At 40.8% G+C, this 24,907-nt stretch overlaps 1 protein-coding gene across 3 annotated transcripts in view; it reads left to right on the top strand.

Annotated features, from left to right (window-relative positions):
* The window catches only part of CACHD1 (cache domain containing 1), a 207,610-nt gene that overhangs the window by 142,540 nt on the left and 40,163 nt on the right, over positions 1–24,907 (top strand). For all 3 annotated transcript variants that reach the window (XM_054037560.1, XM_054037561.1, XM_054037562.1), the window contains 7 exons: positions 720–936; positions 5,754–5,903; positions 8,242–8,475; positions 11,855–12,004; positions 12,585–12,708; positions 21,503–21,620; positions 23,780–23,948. In XM_054037560.1, coding sequence (XP_053893535.1) covers positions 720–936; positions 5,754–5,903; positions 8,242–8,475; positions 11,855–12,004; positions 12,585–12,708; positions 21,503–21,620; positions 23,780–23,948 — 1,162 coding nt within the window. The remainder of the gene's footprint in view (positions 1–719; positions 937–5,753; positions 5,904–8,241; positions 8,476–11,854; positions 12,005–12,584; positions 12,709–21,502; positions 21,621–23,779; positions 23,949–24,907) is intronic.

Below are 24,907 nucleotides of genomic sequence, written 5' to 3'. Positions count from 1 at the left end.
ATGAAGGAGAAATATTTATTGCGAGTTAAAACAACACTTTTATTAATTATGCTGTAACTTGGTAATTTTGAGATCAGTTTTACAGGCACACATTTACTGCTGTTGCGATATGCAGCGGTGTTCTTATTCTGTCACTACTTTTGCATCAATCATAGCTCATAGTTAAGTATGCCACTTATTTCATAAACTATTTTACTGATACATTTAATAGTGCAAGGATTATCCCTGCTTTCTTTAACTTATCTACAGGATAAAAAGTGGTAGTGAATTTGGCTCACTTTCAATAAAATATGAAAAGTACAGTAAGTTAGTATAGAGCTCATTATGTTTGCCTATGGAAATTTCCTAGTTTTTTCCCACAAGCGCTCCATTTTTCTGTAGGCACTGGAGATTTATTAAAAATGCTCTCTGCAGATTTTGGGTTGAGATATCTATAGCTTGCTTAGATTTTTTGCCTATGAGAGAAGGCAACTATTATGTGTGAGCAGAATGAAGCAGATTTCATCTGAGAAAAAAAGGCCAAAGTCTCTTTTTACCTTAATCAGCATAAGTCTAATCCTTTTCAAATGTGATGGATTTATGCCTCAAGCATTTTATTTTTTAACAATTGGTTTTAAATCCACAGAAACTCTTCCGTTGGCTTATCATTTGTGTGCTATATCAGTACATAAAGAATTATAAATGGTAAAATAATCCAATATATTTTCTTCTCTTTTAAGATCTCAGTGCTAACCGTGGCAGACACAGTAAGAACCTGCTCACTGGATCAGTGCTATAAGACATTTTTGTCTCCTGCCACTAGTGAGACAAAAAGGAAGATGTCCACCTTCGTTAGCAGTATAAAATCATCCGACAACCCTACCCAGCATGCAGTGGGATTTCAAAAGGCTTTTCAATTAATACGAAATACAAACAATGGCACAAAACTCCAAGGAAGTAAGTCTGTTTCTATAAAATCCTTTATATTGTTTTTTTTAAGTTTACATATTTCTTTTTTGTCTGAATTGCTCACGTTGACAGGAGCCGGGACACTGGGCAGGGCAGTGTCTTATTAAAAGTATTTACCATGTCGCTCAAATAGCATATACTGGATTTTAAATCCACTTACTTAGTGGCTGCTGAAATTGTCCATTACATTTCATTTGCTTCTTCCACCCACTTCCCTTATTATCTGTAATATGTAATTATGGGGATGAGTTGCCAGATCTTTGAATTATTTCCCAGATGTGGATCCTTTTTAATGGTAATTATTAGCACAGCAAACTTCTTTCACTGCCAGGTAAAATTCCCATTTGCACTGATGTGCTCTGGCTATGTAAAGTCCTTGGGAACATATTAATATTTCTCATAAAAAAAACATTCACAGAGAACAACCACTGTGCCTGAAATATGATATGATATTTATATGTATATGAGAGGGGTGGCCTAACTGTATTCTCACTCCTCAAAGAAAATCTGCTTGAATTTGTGTGTGTAAAGACATGTAGAGTTACTCATATCTAGTCCATGCTTTCTATTTGACTTCCCATTGTTTCGAATGGGCACTGGAGAGAGCCTTAACTGAAATTTACTATTAAGAAAAGAAAGCAATAACACACATCCAAGGAGCCTGGTGCTCGACCCGGAGCAATGGAGTGAACTGTGCTCCCATTTCACTTTGTACGCCTCTAGATTGGTAAGCACTCGGATCTGTTGAGTTATAGGCCCAACATATCTGAGGCTATCTTGTATTTCTGTCTAGTTCAGCTCAAACATAGGTTTTGTCAAGGGCAGGCTTTTAACTTGTGACAAAGTGAGGGAAGGGTAGCGGCCTGGTGATGATAAATCTAATGCAGCTGACGTTGGCTGGAATAAGTCTTGCTTAGTTATCATTCGTTATTTCAAAAAACGTTGGCAATAGATTCTTGCTTATGTTTGTAGCATTCCATGTGTATTGGGAATAGAAGACGCTGGTATATTCTGCAGTGTGAAAACACATGGGTTTATTTCAGTTTCATGAATAATACTTGTTATATTTTAGGCATTGGTACATAAGGACACATTATTTGAAGCTCAAAGTTCAATACACAGTCTCTCCTTTTAAGGCTATGTGTGAGAACAAAAGAATTTTTAAGATTTATAATGTGTACCACAAACCCGAGAGCCTGAGCGACAGGACACAATGATTCTGAGAAGAGGATGTGTGATGCACTTCCATTTTCTTGTAAACAATCTTCTTGTCTAATTTTTGTTTCTGGTACAAAAAGAAACAAGATAATATTATTCTTTTTTACTGTGAATTTTTAATGTTCTGTTCCCTAAAAGGATCTGCAAGCGTGTCAGAGAAACCATTCACATGCAGAAAAGTAAATTAATAATGGAAAAAACGGAGGCATTCCTGGTGTGTAAGATAAGAATTATACTGAAAAGATGGACGTTTCTGCGTTCCCCAGCCTTCTGACAATATTTATTATATTGGTGTCACCAGCAGCTCAGTAATTATTTTACGTTCATGTGGTGCCTTTAATCCCAAAGTATTGTAAAGTGCTTTGCAAACGGTATATAAACACCACAGCCACAAAACTCCTGTAGCTTCTGGATTTACAGGACACACCAGGTGGACGAGTAATGCACAGCCTGCTCCAGAAGTGGAGAAAATTTAAAGACCGGGCTCTTGGGAGAGTTAAGGGCTTTGTATTGTAAAAATTTTTTATTTTTTTTTCCCAGTGCTATTGTAGGAAGGAAAATGTGGTTCATTAACTGTATAGGAGAACTGGCTAATTGTCATAAAACCTTTCCCGGAAATAAGAGGATACTCCTGGAGGAGAGTTTTTTTTAAACCAGATTAGATTTAAAAGCTGTCTCTAGTTAAAGAGTGGGGGGTGAGGGGAGGGGGGAAATAAAAAAGGAAAGGAGAATAGAAGTTTTGGTGCTTCTTTGCATCAAAAAACACTTTTGATTTAAATCGTTTTCAAGCCATTAGTTCAGAACACACAAAACAGTGAACTGATGTTCAAAACTATTTTTTTTTTTTTTTTTTTTAAAATCAGTCAGGCAAGACTTGACATTTCCACCAAAGCAAGGGAATTCAGAGGTAAGCTAGCAGTCTTTCAGAAATATGCTTCAGTGTGCTTTGGTATTGTAGGACCAATGTATGATCCCGAACTGATACATAAGATGCTTTAAATGCTGAACTATAGGATGGAGCGTAAGCATTCATTTGAATTTCCTTGAGGTTTTGAGATAGGCCGCTAACATAAGACATTCTTTACAGCTTGAAAAATATGTTGATATGTGTTCAGTCTAAGTAGGGCAAAATGACTTAGAATGGTAAGTATGTGTCATGTCTTATTCTTCAAACTTATAACATATAATGTTGCATTTCCATAGTGCCTTCCATCCTTTAGGATCCCAAAGATCAAGTGGTGGTGATGGTGTTTGTTATTGTTTGTTTGTTATTGTATTACCATATTACATAGGAGCCCTGGAGTCATGGACCCCATTGTGCTAGGAGCTGTACAAACACATAAGCCATGGATTAAATTCTGACTGCCCCAGCACTGGAGGGGGTGAGGGTGTAAGAATCTCTTTCCCCCACATTACCATTGTACAGCCATTCATATAGGGAGCCAGAATGCCGACAAGGAAGTCATCTCAAGTTAGTGTGACCAGAAACATTCCACCCCAAAATCATAGAATATCAGGGTTGAAAGGGACCTTAGTAGATCATCTAGTCCAACCCCCTGCTCAAAGCAGGACTAATCCCCAACTATTTTTTTTGCCCCAGATCCCTAAATGGCCCTCTCAAGGATTGAACTCACAACCCTGGGTTTAGAAGGCCAACGCTCAAACCACTGATTTGCTTCACCAGGGCTTCTGAACAAGAAATTTTGCAACAACAACAAAATGATTCTTTTTGAAACTAGGCAAAAATGTACTTTATTTTCTCTACTGAAGATTTCATGACATTATCAGATATGCTACACTAAAAATGCAGGTGCTGTGAGCTGCTGGGAAATGCAGAATCAAACTTGCTCCAATTTATCAACTTCCTTCTTCAAGTGTGAATACCAGAACTGGACACAGTATTCCACAGTGTCACATCAGTGCATAATAGAGTTAATATAACCTTCCTACTCCTCCTCCTCATCAGCCACTGCCCTATAGCCTAGTGCCTAGCCAACTTTTTCCTGCTGAAGAGATGAGAAATGAACCAATAACATTGTTTGGATTTCTTTTGTTCCTCTTCACTGACTCACAGGCCGCGTAATGAGAGCATCCCTGCTGCAGTTGGGGCTTTTGCAAACCATAGAGGGGCCACAAAGTTTGCTCTGTAAATGAGTCATTCAGTAAATGAGTCAAACTCACCCAGTTGCTCCTGGAGTTCCTCTGCAAAAGAAAAATGGGGAGAAGCAGAAAACAGTTCAGTGTACGTCCACTTAGCTACAAATTGAAGAGGGTGAAAGGGACCCTTTCTTTACTGAATAGCATAAATAAGGGTGATGGCTACTGAGTGCCACAGAGCCTTCTCTGACTATTCAATCTGTGAGTTAGCCCCATGCATATTTCTCCAGATAATAGAAGGACAAATTCTATTCTTGCTTTAATAATTTTAACAAGAAGCTTCATGGCTGCAACTAATTAGTAAAGTGTGTGTGTGTGAGACACATGATTCTCCTCTACTAATATGATATCTGCTATGAAATGTTCAGTAACACTACTTAAATAATGACCCATATTCCATTTCAGTTTCAATGCAGAGACCTTTTATGTGTCCATTTCCTTTCATTTTGTGTAACTATGGAAGAGGGTTATGGTTTTGGGGGGGATACGAAATAGTAACGGGGGAACCTATTTAAATTTCAACAATGTAAAAGCAGCACAGCTCAGATCTAGCAAATGCTAATATATGCTATTATAAATGGGGTCGTATTGGGAATAGGTGGGAGACATGGTGGGTTATCACAGACAGGTTGTGGCCAAAGTACAAAGGGAGGTGTAAGAGTTACTTTTACAGGCAGCTGCTGACAACTGCCACTAGTGCAGTAACCCTCCACACAACTCCTGTGTTAGCTGGAAAGCCACCAAGAGCTCTTTAAATATAGGAATCACTCAAGTGCATCCATCCCTGGGGTGGGACATAGCAGACATTTCACTATTTAGCAGTGTTGGACAAAAAGTGAAGAATACTCCAACCAGCCAAAATGGCATGGAGATCTAAGGTAGGCAAAATGTAATTACCTATAGGGAAATTTTATTATTGGGGGCTAACACCCCAACTCCTGCCACAGGACCTTGAGTAACTACATGCACCTTAGGTCTCAGCTAGGAGAAAGCTCAGGGCTGTCCCTGTGGGATGAAGCTGTCCCTCTCAAGGGAGGAGTGTCACTGTACTGAATCACCAAAACAACTTCCTGCAGGACTCTGTGTTCCTGGATTGTTTCCCTTCCATGTTCTGACCAGGACAGAACTTGTCTAGTCCAAGAAATCACAGTCTGGACTAGAAAACTATATAGTGTGTTAGAATGTGTGAGCTGAAACTCGTGAATCTTTGTTAGCTGAAACTGTGGGAACTGAAAGTGCATTGGGAATTATAAAGGCCTTCACAACCACACAGTGAGTGTTTTCATGCATTTCATCCACTCTTATAAGTAAGGTTGTTGATAACTTCACATTTATCTTCTTTTACTGACATAAGGATTTTTACTGCATTGCTGAATGTTTCGAGTAAATTGGAATCTAATATACTGTCTGCCATATATATTTCTGATTAGATACAGATATGGTCATAATTTATCTGTCAGCTGGGATTACATCAAAAGATGCTTCAGATGATGATAAAAAGGCTACTCTCCGTGTCATCAATGAAGAAAATAGTTTCCTCAATAACTCAGTAATGATTCTCACTTATGCACTCATGAACGGTAAGAAATGTGTGCCAAATTTCTGGTAGATTAAAATTCTCTAGTAACCCGGTGCAGTGTTATTCTGTGTCTGTTTGTTTGAAAGGGTGAAAAGTGAGTTTTGGCCCTTAGAATCTACAGGTCATTCCGCAGATTATAACAGTTTCCTATTTGGGGCATAAAACTACTTAGTCATATGTTTGCAAACCAAAATTCAAACGATCTGATTTATATATGTTGCCTGAAATGCTGAATGCCAAGCACCATGGGGCAAATTCAATACGTGGTGTAACTATAGACTTTGCTGGAGCCTCACCCTCCGACACCAAGACTGAATTTGGAAGAGTTTCCCGATTAAGGCCCCAATTCAGCAAACACGTAAGCATGTGTTTAGCTCCTATTGATATTGATGGGATTTAAGTCTGAGCTTGAAGTCAAGCATGTGCTTAAGTGCTTTGCTGAACAGGGGCTTAAGCCAAGAATAAAGTTAAAGGTACGCACACTGACCCAGTGGAATCATAGTCCTTTTTTCAAAAATATCTGTAGCACAGAAAGCAGTAGAGTGTCGTATTAGCATGGGTTGTACACGCACCCCATCCAGGGAAGCTTATACCTGGCCACGGAGAATGTGCATGCAACCCACACTAACACACTGTGTGGCTGTATAGCAGATGAAATTCCCATTTGGGTCCCCACTTTCAAGAATCCCCTTTGTTAGGTCATCTGCAGGGGCTGAATCCTGGCAGATCTGTATCTAAAAGCATGAGACTCTGTTGCTTGAGCTAAAGGACAAGGTCTATTAACTCCAAGGCCGCATAGCAGATTCATAAATCTCTGCATGGACTAGCCACTGGTGGGAGACAATGGGTTACACAAAGCTCTCTGTTTAAAAAAAAAATGGTAAAAAATATCGAAATAGTGACTTTAGCAAAGCTTTTGATACGGTCTCCCACGGTATTCTTGCCGCCAAGTTAAAGAAGTATGGGCTGGATGAATGGACTGTAAGGTGGATAGAAAGCTGGCTAGATCGTCGGGCTCAACGGGTAGTGATCAATGGCTCTATGTCTAGTTGGCAGCCGGTTTCAAGCGGAGTGCACCAAGGGTCGGTCCTGGGGCCGGTTTTGTTTAATATCTTTATTAATGATCTGGAGGATGGTGTGGACTGCAAGTTTGCAGATGACACTAAACTAGGAGGCGTGGTAGATACACTAGAGGGTAGGGATCGGATACAGAGGGACCTAGACAAACTAGAGGATTGGGCCGAAAAAAACCTGATGAGGTTCAACAAGGACAAGTGCAGAGTCCTGCACTTAGGACGGAAGAATCCCATGCACTGCTACAGACTAGGGACCGAATGGCTAGGTAGCAGTTCTGCAGAAAAGGACCTAGGGGTCACAGTGGACGAGAAGCTGGATATGAGTCAACAGTGTGCTCTTGTTGCCAAGAAGGCTAACGGCATTTTGGGCTGTATAAGTAGGGGCATTGCCAGCAGATCGAGGAACGTGATCGTTCCCCTTTATTCGACATTGGTGAGGCCTCATCTGGAATACTGTGTCCAGTTTTGGGCCCCACACTACAAGAAGGATGTGGAAAAATTGGAAAGAGTCCAGCGGAGGGCAACAAAAATGATTAGGGGTCTGGAGCACATGACTTATGAGGAGAGGCTGAGGGAACTGGGATTGTTTAGTCTCCAGAAGAGAAGAATGAGGGGGGATTTGATAGCAGCCTTCAGCTACCTGAAGGGGGGTTCCAAAGAGGATGGAGCTCGGCTGTTCTCAGTGGTGGCAGATGACAGAACAAAGAGCAATGGTCTCAAGTTGCAGTGGGGGAGGTCCAGGTTGGATATCAGGAAAAACTATTTCACTAGGAGGGTGGTGAAACACTGGAATGCGTTACCTAGGGAGGTGGTGGAGTCTCCTTCCTTGGAGGTTTTTAAGGCCCGGCTTGACAAAGCCCTGGCTGGGATGATTTAGCTGGGAATTGGTCCTGCTTTGAGCAGGGGGTTGGACTAGATGACCTCTTGAGGTCCCTTCCAACTCTGATATTCTATGATTCTATTCTATGATTCTAACCATCTTGAGTTTCTGTACAGTGGAACATTGTCTGAGTGGACACCTTTTAAATCCTGTAGTGACTGATTATACCTACATTATAATTCACCCAACCAGTATTAGTCACTAAACAGTACTCCACACTTCCACTTAAATAGGCATTCACCATGTTCAGACTAACTGCATGAGTTGGCAACACAAAGTACGTACTGTACTGTAGTTTTAATTTGGAGTAAGATGTAGGAGACTCAACTGAAAATAAATTTCTTACTTTCTGCTCCCTTATCCTGGCAATATCTCTTTTTCAGAGGGAGTGACAGGCTTAAAAGAACTGGCATTTCTCCGAGATCTGGCAGAACAGAACTCAGTGAAGTATGGAGTGCCTGATCGAACTGCCTTACCTGTGATCAAGGGGAGTATGATGGTCTTGAACCAGCTCAGTAACTTGGAAACCACAGTGGGTCGATTTTATACAAACCTCCCCAACCGAATGATTGATGAGGCAGTCTTCAGTCTGCCCTTCTCAGATGAAATGGGAGATGGTAAGTGCTTAGAAAATCTGAAATTGAGCAGGTAAAACGAGAGGTTAGGCTTCCGTCTGCCTGCCTACCAGCCCGTCCCCAGGTTTCTAGCCAACAGATAAGGTGGTGCTTTTAGGTTTGTCCCTAAGGGATGTGTAAAATTAAGTCCTTCATGCAGGGATTACATGTAAAGTTTTACACCCAGCGGGGCCTGTTTATGGAAAGTGTGGGTAATGTAACATTTAATGGATGTAGATTGAAGGGTGAAATTGTCTCTCAGGGGCATACTGATACAGCGTCAGTCATTTGGATTTGTGCAGGAAACTCCTCTGGGCTTGTGGGTGCATGGTTCCAGGCTGAAATGGCAGCCACGGCCGCCCCTGCACTCCAGTTGGCCCATTCAGAGCTGGTGTTGCCCCCTGAGCAGACCATGGGTACATAGGACAGCATAATGGAGGAAGTGGCATTCCTGTCAGAGGCCAAAAACCCCCTTCCTTCCTCAGATACTGTAGTCATGCACACAACTTCATGAGGGGTTGTTCCTGCTGGACATTTCCTTCTTTTCCTTCCTTCCCCGCGTAGCAGCTGCTCTGGACTCTTTACCCAACACCTTCCCAGGTTTGGAAGCGTAGGACTCCAGGAGGTTCCAGCAGTCATACAGGGTTAGGGAAGGACCCCACATATCAGGTGGAACTGCTAAACATTTGACCAGATTCTCTGTTCTGATTAAGCTGTGCTCAAAAAAGACGTAGGAATGTGGTTGTCCTCAGCACAAGACAGGGCCGCCTGAAGCCTGGCATGAATGGCCATTCCGGAAGCCAAAAATCAGCAGCAACATCGTGGTTACTACACCATGTTTGCCTGGGGGCCAGGAGTAGGATGAAATCGGAGTCTCTATGATGGCTGTACATCAATGGAGTGTTTCCCCAAATACGTTGCCCAGATCCACCAGTTACAGACCACTTTGTGCTGATATAGCGCAGTCGTGGACGTGAATCTGACCTGTTGCTTAAACCCTGTATAAACCCTAATGTTCACATGTTTTATTTTACTTGGTTGCAATAGAGAAATCAGATGGAACTATGCAGAAGATGAGGGGATGATGTCATGTCTAAATATTTGCCTAGGATCGCAAGAAACATGCAACCAGTCCAGCACAGAGCCCTCATAAAAAGTGCATAGGGATGCAAAGGCTCCGGTGTTCCACATGTGGCCCCTTTCACATGCTTATGGGAGGAGTTGGGACTTGGAGGGTCTTTAATATAGGCTCTTGCATTGGCATGAATGTCATTGTGAGACAGAGTACTAGCCTATAAAGCGATGCTTCTCTGCCTCTGCTCATGTTTCTGTAAAGTGAGGAGGAAAAAACTCTATTTTACAGGGGAGTTGGGAATGGCATTAGTGTTTTCCCAGTGCTTTGAAGATTTAAGGTGCTATGTAATTACCAGGGGCGGCAAGCTGCAGGGGGCGGCCTGCCGGTTGCTGTGAGGGCAGCAGTCAGGCTGCTGTCGGCGGCGTTTCTGCGGGAGGTTCGCCGGTCCCGCAGTTTTGGCGGCAATTCGGCAGCGGGTATGCTGGTGCGGGACCGGCAGATCACCCACAGAACTGCCACTGAATCCGCGGGACCGGGGCGGACCTCCTGCAGAAACGCCGCCAAAGGCGGCCTGACTGCCGTGCTTGGGGCGGCAAAAAACATAGAGCCGCCCCTGGTAATTACTAACTATTAGAGTTAATAAGCTTAACAACTCCTGCATTTCTCTGTACATTGCTTTCCATTTTCTTGTGTGTGATGTTCTGGAGGAGGGGTTAAGGAGTATGGCTCAGCAGGGTTTCCAGACCTCTAAGGCAGGTTGTCCTTATTTGCCATCTGATCTTGAGAGTCTGAAGTCCTCCCTGTGTTCTGAGATTGCTCCTGGACATGCTTCTCTCATGCAGAATGATAGCCTAGTTTTCTCTTTTCTTATCACTCTGCGTGATGCATTGCCACTCATCTCTCACACATCCACATCCAAGCATAGTGGAGAAGTTGTACAAGATAAGGATTATAAATGGTACAATTGAATAGATTTGGCTTACATAATTAGGAGTGTGCATGGTTTTTTTTATTTTTTTAAAAAACCTCATTTATGGAGATGAATTTGATATCTGTTTTATATTAAAGGGGTGAGTGAGTTTACATATGGCCATGACACAGAAAGTAAGACAGAAATGGACTGCTACATTTTTACCTCAGGCATTTCTAAAAATCATTGTAATGCTTTTGGTTATAATACCCAGTAAAATGGCGGTGTTGGGATTTAGTTGAGAAGAAGAGGCTGACATACTGCATATATAATCAGATGAGCAAAATTCATCCCAATTCATATTTTACGAGTAAGATTTTTTTATTCTTGTTAACATTTTTATAGCTGCATGGGGAGGAAGTAAAAATACAGACCTTAAGAAAAATACTATAAGAAAAAAAAAAGAGAATCTAGGTCCTTTTTATATTAATTCACATTCTTGTCCCTAAGGCATCTGACTGTGTGCCGATGAAGAAACAAAATGTAAAATGCACTGTGTGTTTTAATAACTTATGTTATATTCAATGTACCACTTTAACTCACCACCAGAAAGGTAAAAAGTGGCTAATATGGGGATGGAAGAAGGGGAATACAACTGTTGTAGCATAATTCACTTACTTCCTAAACCTCCACTTCTCAGCCTTCCATCCTGTCACCAAGCCCCGACTCCCACATTTCTACTGTTAAATGCTAGCAGCAGTTCTATATTCTGACTCCAGAAGGGCTGTCAGTAAGAGATGTCAAAGCAGGTAGAGCTTCTGTTGTCTTTAACGCTGTTATTTAATCATGGGCTTCAAGCATTACCATTGTTTGACATCTATCACTGAAAGCATTTCTTGAATCAGATGATCATAATACTACTACTGGTACTTCACTGGGTCACCATGTCACGTTGTCCTAGGGAAACAATTGCAACAAATGGGTTAAAATTGCCTTAACTTTTACAGAGGGCTGAATTATACATATTCAATTTGAACTGAATATTGAATTATACATACAAATTCTCAGAACTGTGACTTACGAAGGGAAGCCTACATATGGACTTGATCAAACACCCATTGAAACCTGTGGGAGTCTTTTGACATCATTGGGAGTTTAATCGGGGCCTACTTGCTAAGTCTTTAATTTTAGCTTTTGAAAATACTCCTACATGGTACGGCAGCAACTTTTTGAAAATTGAATATGCTGGACAAAAGGATGTTTTTGTCACCTGGTTACACAAGTTAACATCCCCTCTTTTCTATTTAGCACGGAACTGGTGAAGAACATACTTTATGTTAATTAACTGGCAAGTTCATTATTGCTAATGCTTTCTGTGCTCTTCCTTTTATCTCAAGGTCTGATAATGACTGTAAGTAAACCTTGTTACTTTGGAAACATGCTGCTTGGGATTGTGGGAGTGGATGTTAACCTGGCGTATATCTTGGAGGATGTGACCTATTATCAAGATTCTTTGGCTTCCTACACATTTCTCATAGACAATAAAGGTGATTTTGTGGTTCAGATACATAAATACATTATCTTCCTGTTTGGTGAAATTAGATTGTAGAAAACCAACTCCTTATTCTGCTCCTTATTTATAAGTAGAATGGTAAAGTGAACAGTGCCGTTTCTCAACAGATTGTGTGTCAGTTGTTTAAGTAGTTCTGTCTAACAGTAATTGTTGGACAGATAGGGTATATAAGCAGATTTATGGTTTGCGTTTATTATACAGGGGTTTTATTGATATAAAAATGTTGCTATGAAATAGATTGTTTTCACAGTTGTAGGCCAGAAAGCCAAAACTATGGCTTTTGCAAGTAAATTTGTTTATATTGTAAGTTTTTTCACTTTTTATGCTATGGTCATTTTAGTCATTTTTTGTTTGAGTTAATTTACCAAGTTCTTAAAATTCTGTTGTCACTAAACTGCTTTATGATGTGATGGTATGGTTACTGTTAGGGTAGTTTCTTAAGTAAATTGGAGGACTTTCATACATGTAGTCAGTGTACTTGTTTTTATGTTCTTTCTCTGCTTATTACATACTGAACCAACACTTGTACTGAACAAATTTTTTGTTCTTTTTAGGGTATACTCTTATGCATCCATCCCTTACAAGGCCTTATTTGCTGTCTGAACCACCACTTCACACTGACATCATACATTACGAGAACATTCCAAAATTTGAATTGGTTCGGCAGAACATCCTTAGGTAAGGAAGAACCGAGACTCAAGTCATAGCTTGCTAAGATCAATGATTCACAGGACTCAGAAGTGTTTGTACAAAACCCTTTAATAGGAGCTACTTTATAGAATTATAATTACTGTGTTTAATATTTCTATTGCAGTAGTACCCAGAGATCCCTGCTAGGATCGAGGTCCCATTCTCTTGCCAGTGCAGGACAGTGTTTTCTACCACATTATCCATTCTATCCTTAAATGTGCCAAGCGATAGTTTCCACAGCTTCCTTTGGGGGAGACTTCTAATCTAATAGTAGAGCTGATTGTTGGGAAGTTTTCCTTGATATTCAGTCTGGATTTTTCCTTCCTATATTTCAGACAGTAATTCCTAGTTAATATCCTAACTACTCTCACTACATGGGGTTCAAATAAGTAATCAAACTACTGTATGCATATCTGCTGCTTAAAATGTTTCCTCAATCCTTCCAGCCCCTATCCTCCTCCTTAGTAATTTTTGCAGTTCTTTTCTGAACATTCTCCCGCTTTTAGATCTTTTTCACTGTTTCAGGTGTGGTTAGGCAGGCCATTTGTCCGGTTTTAAGCCTGACAGTCCTCTTTTTCTATGATTCCCTGTGTGGTATTGGATCACGGATGGGAGATACCAATGAAGAGTGCTCTACTCTGCCGCCACCAGTTGGACATCATATGCACCGTGCCCGTGATGTCACACTGGTGGGGCTCGGAGCAGCGCGTTCTTCAAAATGGCATCCATGCAGTCACTCCAGTGGGATCATGGTGGTGCATTCTTCAAAATGGTGTCCTCCTGCAGCGCGACTTCACACACAGAATGCAGGCAAGGTCACACTGGCAGGGGTGGGGGTCACACTGGCAGGCGTGGGCCCATACCATTACTGGAAGTGCTGGGAATGGTTGCACCATATCCAGAAAGACCCTGATCCTAATCCACTGAAGTCCTTGGGAGTTTTTCTGTAAACTTCGAAGGGCTTTTGAGTGAAGCTAGGTTTACACTTAAGCTGCTAAAGTGGCACAGCTGCGCCGCTGTAGGACTTCAGTGTAGACACTCGCTACGGCAACGGGAGGGGTTCTTCCATCAACCTAGTAATGTCTACACCAGGGGTTAAGTCTGCTTAACTGTGCTGCTCATGGGTGGGGATCTTTTACAACCCTGAGCGACGTAGCTGGGTCAACCTAACTCATTAGCATATACCTGGCGTTAGACATATGGGAAGAAACTCCTCCCTACCAGGGCCAGCGTTAGGCACTGCGGAGCCCAATTCGAAAGAGCTGAAGACAGCAGCGGCACTTCGACGGCAGCTCAATTGGCTGCCGGTGCCTTTGACGGCACGTCGGCGGATGGTCTTTCTTCCGCGGCAGCGATTGAGCTGCCGCTGAAGTCCCGCCGCTGTCTTGGGCGGCAGCTCGATTGGCTGCCGGCGCCTTCGGCAGCACGTCAGTAGAGGGCCCTTAGGGATGTTGCACGGCCCTCTTAGGAGTGCGGGGCCCGATTCGAGGGAATCGGGTGAATCGCCCTAAAGCCGGCCCTGCTGTATCATGTGATGCCTCTATGTACGCAACTTCACAGAGAACAGAGGCACACCCTCCGTCCCAAGTAGGGGTTGATGTGACAATACATGATTTAGAGAGAGAGAGAATCTGGCATTGGCCTATTTCGCTGGCTGTTGCCACATTGCTAAACCTTGTGTGATTTGCTGTCCACTTGGGTCCCTTCACTGTTACTACTTCTCAGTGTTCCGCCTCCCACTGAATATTTGCATTTTGGGTTATTTTTTCTTGTGGAATCTCAATTTTTCTATCTTTATTTCTAAATTTACAATCCAAAAATGCCCCAATTAAAAATAATGGTAGTACTTACCGCTTAAGTAGAGCCTTTCATCTTCAAAGGACTTTATAAATTTCAATCTTCACAACTCTTCTCTAAAGTCTATAAGTATCCTGATCCTCCACTTGCAGATGGGGAAATGAAAGAAGAGGTGTTAAATGATTTGCCCAAAGCCACAGAGGAAATCTGTGTCCAAATCAGGATTAGAACATGGGAGCTTCTGACTTGCAATTCTGTGCACGTACAACTAGCTGAGCTCTCTTTATAAAACACATCATTTAGATATTAGAAATACTTGCTTTGTCTTGGAGAAAAAAATTTGTATGAAGGACTACACAGGAGTTCCATGTAATAACAATGACTTTCTAGAAAGGGTAGTGCACTATAAATGTACACTAAGTGTAGAACATCAAGGTAATACAATACGTCCTTCCCCGAATTTAGGGCTAGTTTGTGGGTTTGCCACCAGCTCTGAGTAAAGGACAGCACATAGTTTTCCAGTCCCAGGAGCGGACTACGGTCTGTACTGTGACTTGGAGAGTCACAATCTGTTGCCTTATTCCTGCCTTGCTCCAAGGGAAAAGTAATCTGTGCCAGCCCAAAATTCATTGCAGATTACTTGCACTGGCATGCTAGCTCAGCTGCGCAGGCCAGCACATTGGGAGCCATGGAGCAAAGACTCAGTCTGGGCCCATTCACCTAGGTTGGAAGGGGGTAGTATCAACTCCATAGAGGCTGCCCCCTCTCCCTGATGCTATGATATACGTAGCCAGGTGTGGCAATAAGAGGGGGCCCTTGTGACCCCATACTTCCCTGTGTCGGCACGTAGCACATGTCATGATTATGCTCCTAGTAGTGTTCACCTCGTGCATAGTCAGGATGCTGTGTTCATATGCAAAAACTGAGTTGTGTCACTCTGTTAAAATTCTCTGTATCTGAGATGGTTTGATCTTGTCTAGAATTATTTTTTTAATCTGGTTTGCTACTGGAATATAAATCTGCTCAGTGGGCTAAGTTTAGTGTCTTTAATTAAATTGCCTGTTTTTGTTTTGTTTTGTTTTGTTTTTGTTTTGTTTTGAATCTACATTGCTATTCAATAGACAGGATTGGCATTCTCTGCTTACAAGAAGCTCAGGAGTAAGGTAGTATTAAAACTGAATCAACTCCTATCTGTGAAGTCAAGTCAGCTTTGAGATCAGTGATGATGACATGGGAAAATTGATACTACAGCAGTTTGGCAAGTGCCTGGTGGGGTGGCAGAGAGAGTTTCAAAGACTGTTATTATACCCACTGGCCTTAAAATTACAAAAACCTAATCTGGGATGCTAGTCTTCCAGAAGTGACATATTTTACAGCCTGTATTATAGGGTGGCTACTGTGTTGTAGGGTAGGATCAAGGCTAACAAAGGAGCCTGAGAGAGTTAAGCACCTACATTCAATGGGATTTGGGCAAATATCCTTTAGGCTTCTTTGAAAATCCCAGCCAAAAATTTAGTACTATTTTCATTAATGAAAACTCCTATATAAAGCTGAGGGCCATAGTTTTAATGAAATAGATGCCTAAAGTTAGTGCCGTAATCCGTAATCCGTACTCAAGTACCTAAATAAATGGACAGATTTTCACAAGTGCTGTGCTCCTATTGCTATTCATTGTTATGAAGATTTATGAAAGGATTGCTCTCTGTAAATACATCAGGGAGTGAGAGGAGTTAAACTAAGGGACAATTGTTGGGACAAGAACAAATAGATATGAACTGGCCATCAACAAGTTTAGGCTTGAGGTGAAGGTTTCTAACCATCAGAGAAGTGAAGTTCTGGAGCAGTCTTCCCAAGGGGGAATGTGGCCCAAAACCCTAACTTGTTTCAAGACTGAGTTTGATAAATTTATGAAGGGAATGGTATGATGAGGTTGCCTACAATGATGTATGGCCAACCATGACTGGTATTAGCGAATATCTTCAATGGCAGAGATGGGACACTAGATGGAGTGGGCTCTGAGGTTACTATAGAGAATTCTTTCCTAGGTGGTCAGCTGGTGGGTCTGACCCACATGCTCAGGGTCTAACTGATCACTGTATTTGGAGTGAAAAAGGAATTTTCCCAAAGTCAGATTGGTGGAGACCCTTGAGGTTTTTCGCCTTCCTCTTCAATGTGGGGTTTGGGTCACTTGCTGGTTTGAACTAGAGTAAATGGTATAGTCTCTGTATCTTGAAGTATTTAAATCAAGATTTGAGGACTTAAAAACATAAACAGCCATACTGGGTCAAACCAATAGTTCATCTACTCCATTATCCTGTCTTCCAATGGTGGCCAATGCCAGATGCTTCAAAGGGAATGAACAGAACAGGGCAGTCATCGAGTGATCCATCCCCTCTCGTCCAGCCCCAGCATCTGGCAGTCGGAGGCTTAGGGACACCCAAAGGGTGGAGTTGCATCCCTGACCATCTTGGCTAATAGCCATTGATGGATCTATCCTTCATGAATTTATCTAATTCTTTTTTGAATCGAGTTATAATTTTGGCCTTCACAACTTCCCTGGCAACAAGTTCCACAGGTTGACTGTGCGTTGTGTGAAGTAGTACTTTATTTTGTTTGTTTTAAATCTGCTGCCTATTTATTTCCTTGGGTAACCCCTAGTTCTTTTGCTATGTGAAGGGGTAAATAACACTTCCTTATTCACTTTCTCTACACTATTCATGATTTTAAGGACCTCTATCATATTCCTCCTCAGTCATCTCTTTTCCAAGCTGAAAAGACCCAGACTTTTTAATCTCTCCTCATACGGAAGCTGTTCGATATCCTTAATAATTTTTGTTGCCTTTCTCTGTACCTTTTCCATTTCTAATCTATCTTTTTTGAGATGGGGCAACCAGAACTGCATACAGTACTCAAGGTGTGGGCGTACAATGGATTTATATAATGGCATTATAATGTTTACCGTCTTATTAGCTACCCATTTCCTAATGGTTCCTAACATTTTGTTAGGTTTTTTGACTGCCGCTGCACATTGAGCCGATGATTTCAGAGGCCTATCCCACAATGCCTTCTTGAGTGATAACAGCTAATTTAGACCCCCTCATTTAGTCTATATAGTTGAGATTATACTTTCCAATTACTTTCTTACTTTGCATTTATCAACACTGAATTTCATCTGCCATTGTGTTGCCCAGTCACCCAGCTTTGTGAGATCTTTGTAACTCTTCGCAGTCTGGTTTAGACACAACTATCCTGAGTTTGGATTTGGATCATCTGCAAGCTTTGCCACCCTACAGTTTATCCCTTCTTCCAAATTATTTATGAAGATGGTGATCAGCACTGGTCGTCTCAGCACAGATCTCTGGAAGACACCGCTATTTACCTCTCTCCATTCTGAAAAGTGATCATTTATTCCTACCCTTTATGTCTTGTTTTTTTTAAAGCAGTTGCTGATCCAAAAGAGGACCTTCCCTCTTATCCCATGACAGCTTAGTTTGCTTTAGAGCCTTTGGTGAGGGACCTTGTCAAAGGCATTCTGAAAGTCCAAGTACATTGTATCCACTGGATCACCCTCGTCGGCATGTTTGCTGACCTCCTCAAAGAATTCTAATGGATTGGTGAGGCATGATTTCCCTTTATAAAAGCTGTGTTGAGTTTTCCCCAACAAATCATGTTCATCTGTGTGTCTGATAATTCTGTTCTTAACTATAGTTTCAACCAATTTGCCTGGTACTGAAATGAGGCTTATCGTCCTGTAATTGCCAGGATCACCTCTGGAGCCTTTTTTAAACATTGGTGTCACATTAGCTATCCTCCAGTCATTTGGTACAGAAGCTGATCTAAGCGATAGGTTACATACCAAAGTTATTAGTTCTGCAATTTCACATTTGAGTTCCTTCAGAACTCTTGGGTGAATACCATCTGGTCCTGGGACTTATTGCTGTTTAATTGATCAATTTGTTCCAAAACCTCCTCTATTGACCCCCCAACCTGGGACACTTCCTCAGATTTGTCACCTAAAAAGAATCTCAGGTATGGGAATCTCCCTCAAATCCTCTCCAGTGAAGACTGATGAAAAGAATTCATTTAGCTTCTCCGCAATGGCCTTGTCTTCCTTGAATGCTCCTTTAGCACCTTGATCATCCAGTGGCCCCACTTATTGTTTGGACGGCTTCCTGTTTCTGATATACTTAAAAATTGTTTGCTGTTAGTTTTCGAGACTTCAGTAACTCAGCCAATGGTTACGGGCCTATTACAGGAGTAGGTGGGTGAGATTCTGTGGCCTACAATGTGAAGGAGGTCAGACTAGATTATCATGATGGGCCCTTTTGGCCTGAAAGTCTATGAGGAGGGGAGCTACCTGCAGAAGAAGGAATACACAAGATAAGGTGGTCAGGTTGCTTGATGTTGCATGGGATGTGTCATCTCGGAATTGATCATTTGTTTTATTGTTTAAATAAAACATTTGGAAACAAGGCATAGGTGAGTTTGATGTGGTTGTTGGACAGGGCTGAGGATGTGTGTGAATGATAAAGGGGTGGAAAAGGGTTTCTATAAGTGCTTGGCTGGCTGAGTTCTTGGTGAAATGATTAATGTTGCTGGTATTTGATTATATTTATTGTATTGTTAATGATGCCTTAGGGTGCCTAGAGCCTTGGATAAGTGACACTCTTTTATTTTAAATCTAAATAAATAAATCAATATAATACATATAACAAAAACCCATCAAAATGAGTCAAAGGATGAAATGGTTGGAAAGAATTATCAAGAAAAGACTTCATGAAGAGCTAGATTACCAAGTAAGCAACAACCGGTTTGGGAATATTGCAGGAGAAGTACAGAGAGAAATGCAAGAAACTGAATTTAGTGTTTGTGGACTTAGAGAAGGCTTATAACAGAGTTCCTAGCAAACTGATATGGTGGTGCCTGTTGTCGCACAGCCTTCCAGAGGCATATGTTCAGACTATTATGGACATGTATGAGGGTAATACAACAACAAGAAGCAGCTGCAATGAGCCATTCACTATGAGAATAGGTCTACATCAAGGATCAATCTTAAGCCCATTCCTAAATATGATTGTAATGAACACCTTGATGCAGGAGATTAGGAGAGAAGCTCCATTGAACATGCTTTTCGCAGGTGACCTTTTTTTGTTGGGAAGATAAACGTGAACTGGAAAGGTATCTAGAAAGACAGAGGGCTGCATTAGAAGAAAATTGTTTTTAAATCCAACCAAGAGAAGACAATACATATGAGGCTTCATTGAAAAGGGACGACAAGAAACCAATAAAAATAGTATTGAGTTACAATAAGAATGTGAGTGCTAGAAGTCGCATGAAAAGCACTAGGCGCAAATGGAGGGAATTGACAGCAATTCTGTGTGATAAGAATGTGCCAATTAAACTCAAGAGCAAAATGTATAAGATCATGATTAGCCCAGCCATGACGTATGGGTTGGAATGCTGGCCAGTGTGGAAGAGAGAAGTACAACTACTTCATGCTGCTGCAATGAGAGTGGGTAAGACGAGAACTGAACAGGTTACACAATGAAATGGTATGAGCCAAGATGCAGGTAATCCCCCATCATGGAAAAGCTAAGGGTACGTCGACTGAGATGGCAGGGACATACAAGATGATGAGACGTGGAATATGTTGGTCAGAGAGTACACAATCTAGTAGTTACAGGACAAAGACTATAAGACCCAGACAAAGGTGGTTCAAGACGCTGAAGGAGGACATGAAGAAGGTTGGTGTCAGCTTGGAAGACACGCTTAACAGGAACGTTTGGAGATGAAGAACAAGAGCTGCCAACCCCGACTACACCTCTATCCCGATATAACGCTGTCCTCGGGAGCCAAAAAATCTTGTCGCATTATAGGTGAAACCACGTTATAGCGAACTTGCTTTGATCCGCCAGAGTGCGCAGCCCCACCCCTCCTGGAGCGCTGCTTTACCGTGTTCTATCCGAATTCATGTTATATCGGGCCGCGTTATATCGGGGTAGAGGTGTAATGTGACACGGTGAAGGCAAAGAACTTCACTCCAACAACAGTCTCAGAAGGGTGCTTGTATATATTGTATTTAGGTTCCCTGCACTCCAGCTCTACTTCTTAGCTCCATTCTTAAAGGCAAGCATGGTATTAAAATATAGAAAACTCTTGAACTTCAAGAGTAACTGACAATATCCTATCCTGCTAACAAAAATGGAATAGGCAGAGATACAGCATGATGTGCATGAACAGTTCTGCAAATTGTAATTTAGATCTAATTTTAAATCTGTCGACCCTTTGTTCCTTTGAAATAGAGAGCTAATTAGTGCCCTTCCAATATCAACATTATCTCAAGACAGAACAAACTATAATTGTGTTCTCTATGAACAGTGCTTAATTTGTAATGAAAGAGGTGATGGAGCTTAAGCAATTAGGTGCTGGGGCTCAGGCAATTTTTTTTTACTTTTCATAACTGACACAGGAAGCTCAGAGGTGCCCGGGCTATGAATGGCCAAGCCCAGCGGTGCCCGGGCTATGAATGGCCAAGCCCAGAGGTGCCCGGGCTATGAATGGCCAAGCCCAGAGGTGCCCAGGCTATGAATGGCCAAGCCCAGAGGTGCCAGGTCTATGAACGGCCAAGCCCAGAGGTGCCAGGGCTCAGCCCTGGCAAGCCCGAGCATGAATTAAACACTGTCTCTATGAATTATTGAGTAGAAATTTAGGAACCAAGTTACCCCTGCTTCACCATTTGTACTGAAAAAGGCAACTCTTACTCAAACCTTACTACATTATACATGAGTGTAAATTAGCATTGAAATAGATAAATGCATGAACAGCAAACCAAAGCATTCTGTTCTTTCTTAATTAAATGCAGATTTTGTCCAGCCTTTTCATGACTAATCATGCTTTTTGTATAAAAATACAGCACATGGTTTTGTTTGATTCACAACTATTTCCATGTTGAATAAAAGCTGGATATTATTTATTGTCCCCGTAGCCTCCCTCTGGGCAGTCAGATTATTACAGTCCCAGTGAACTCCTCACTGTCTTGGCATGTAAACAAACTGAGAGAAATTGGAAAAGAAGCCTACAACGTCAGCTATGCCTGGAAAATGGTAAGAGAGCTTACTTTTGAATGGTAGCATATAGTTTTAATGTATGTTAATATATTGAAGCTTGAGTAGTTTGAATTTTAATTATACAGAAACAGTATGAATGTGTCTCTTATTATGGTAAATAACCTCACATTCCATGAAACTGTAGCTTCAAATTTATTATAATTTAATCCTCAGAGACACATGCATACAGGCCTGTGTATAGTGTGTGTGCTATTAATGTACACGTTCGTTATATGTTATATAATAGGTATGTACACGCACAATTATAGTACATATTTTCCCAAAGGAAGACAGTTTATACTGAACTATGTCACACTATAAAGTCTTAGAGCAAAGCTCAAGCACTTGAACATATTTCACACACAGACTCAAGATAAAACTACAGACTTACACTATAGTGTTTGCATGTAGTTTATTATTATTAAAATGCTGATACTAACAAAAAAGAGAAAAAAACTTTTAATTTTATTAGACACTTTCAAACTAATCATTGGCTGAAATTTTTTGTTGGGTGGCTGTAGATGGGTGTCATTTTAAATGCTGAATTGTCCCTTCCTACTGTATACTGCTTAATGCAGTTTAGATAGAAACGCCAATATGAATAAACCTTAACAACATTGTTCACGATCAAGACATTAAAATTTCCTTTTAAGCATTAGTTGTAGTTATGCAGTACTGGAAACCCTTATATCTGTATAGGGCATGAGTCTACCATGTAATATGCAAGGCTGAGTCAGGTACTCTCATATTCATAGGTATTTTATTTTCAATGCTCTGTCTAGTTTTCCCCAGTACATATTCTGCATTCAAGTCAGATGCAATACCTTGCAGAAATCTCTCAACACCAATTAAAACAACAAAATATCCCCAAATACTACCCTCAGTGGAGCAAAAAACTCCTGTGCATAATCTAGATGAATTCATAATTGCTAGAGTCTTACAGAATAAAATCAATTAAAATGGAATGGAAACTATATGGAAGCTTTTAATTCTGCTGTAATCATTAGACAGATCATATTTAATGGGAGGATTTGGCAGGCCAGCATCATTACCATCATTACCCAATTGCAAGGGGGAAAAAAGATTCTAGCAGCCCATTCACTTTTCAGTTTATTTTGTGAACAAATCTGGGTACTTATCTTGACCAAGGGAATAAAATGAAATCTACAACTAGATATAATGCAGGCAAATTTTGCTAATACCAAGAATAATTGGCTAATTGCTTTGTGTCAACAAACCTAGCAGGTACTGGTGGATCTTTTCCCTACATTCATTTGAATATAATCTAAGAGATTATGCTGAGCAGCGGCATCATGTACCAGAAGTTCATGTAGGTGTGTTCCTGGAGCTAGTGTTGCCCTGTTGAAAGGCTGCATTAAATATAAGACAGCCTTACAGTCTGGTAATTCTGCTGCCAAGTTTTTCTAACCTGACGCACTTAAGTGTTCAAACCAGCAAAGCAAGCAATCCATCCAACACTGGATTGGAGGAATAATGATGATGTCCTTGTCTTATTGTTCATTTGCATTTTTCAAAATGGGAAACAGGCTACAAAGAGGTACATTGTATTCTGTTTCCGTTTGTGAACTGCAGTTCTCTTGCCCGTAATGAAGTTTCATGAAGTATCCACACAAAAGTATCAGAGTTTAGATATTATGTTTAAAAAAAAAATGTGAAAACAAAAATGTGTGTGCTAAGCATCAACTTTGAAGAAGTCTTTTTTTTTTTTTTTTTTTAAGTATAACTCAATGGCTTTAATACACTTGGGATAATTGATCAGAGCACATACCTTAGTTATGTGGACTGTACTGCTGCCATTGGAAACCCTAAAGTCTAAGGCCTCAATCCTGCATTTAGAACGGTTTGGGCATGACCTGGCACTCATGCAGCATCTCCCCACAAAGTTCTCTCTGCAGAATCAGGGCCTTACTCCTGGAATATGGGGAAATTCAGCAATTTCTAGAGGTGATGAATTTCACAGAGAGAGTAGGGAATATGCTGCTTTGGCGTATGGGTAAAGGTGATGACACCTTCCAGTGTACAAGAAACTGAGGAATTAAAAAAGTGGGGGGGGGGATAGGGCGAAGGAAATTGAAAATAAATTAGATAAAACCTCCAACTTTTTTTCAGTCTAATTTTTAGTCCTTGTTTTTCAGGCCCAAGACACATCCTTCATTCTTTGTGTTGTGGTAATACAGCCAGAAATACCTGTTAAACAGCTCAAGAATCTGAACACCATCCCTAGCAGCAAGCTACTGTATCATCGACTGGATCTATTGGGCCAGCCCAATGCCTGTCTGCACTTCAAGCAGCTGGCGACCTTAGGTACAACAGTCCCTCACCTCATCTTTATCTCATGCACATTTTTGTAGAGCCGATTGGAAAATAGAAAACATCTTTAGTTCCAATCCTTGTGAAAATATTTCTTCTTTTAAAAAAAATATTTTTTAAAAACCTTTCAAGGGAAGTTTTCTATCCTGCTTCACTTTTTTCATTGCTTCACTTTTTCTGATTATAGCTAAACTGTGCAACCCTTACATTCATGGCACTTAGTCACCTGAGTATTCCTACTGCAATTCATGGACTGCTCAGATGAGTAAGTGCTTACTAAAATAAATGAGACTTGCACAGTCTAATTCTTAGAAAATAGGGTATATAGGGGCTGTTGACTTTGGATTTATGCAAATTTTTCACAGACATAAATATTTAATATCATCCATCTGTGTGAAGAAATCAGAAGATATAGCTCATGAGGAAGTCAGGATTTTAATATTCTTTGAAATCTTTTAATGTGAGATTTTCCAGACCTCTGAAACCTACATAAAAATTTCAAGTTCAATAGTACATCTTTCAAAAAAGGATATTTTGTCTTTCTATATATCAAACTTTGTAATCAACACCATTCATTTCAGTATTTGCATTGATGTCATGGACAGAGGGATATGGCCTCAGAATTATATGATAATACAAGTTTTAATATATAGAAAGGAGAGAACTTTTTATAATCCTTTTAAGAAAGATGAATCTAGAGGTTGTATACAAGTTTGAAAGGTTTGCAATCTTACAAGTTTGAAGATTAAAATTCTGATTTCTCCCTGGAGTTTAAACTAAATTACTCATAAACAGAGTAATCATGAAAAAGGATATAGGCATCATTGTTCGACAACTCAGCAATGACATTTGCTCATTGTATGGTGGTGCTCCAAACAACTAATAAGATGTTGGACTGTATAACAGAGGAACTAGATGATGATATGGAAACTATTGTGTCATTATATAAAACA

This window comes from Malaclemys terrapin, chromosome 8 (assembly GCF_027887155.1).
Source record: "Malaclemys terrapin pileata isolate rMalTer1 chromosome 8, rMalTer1.hap1, whole genome shotgun sequence".
Lineage (NCBI taxonomy): Eukaryota > Metazoa > Chordata > Testudines > Emydidae > Malaclemys > Malaclemys terrapin.
Note: the sequence above shows the minus strand (reverse complement) of the source record. Positions and strands in the feature narration are given on the sequence as shown.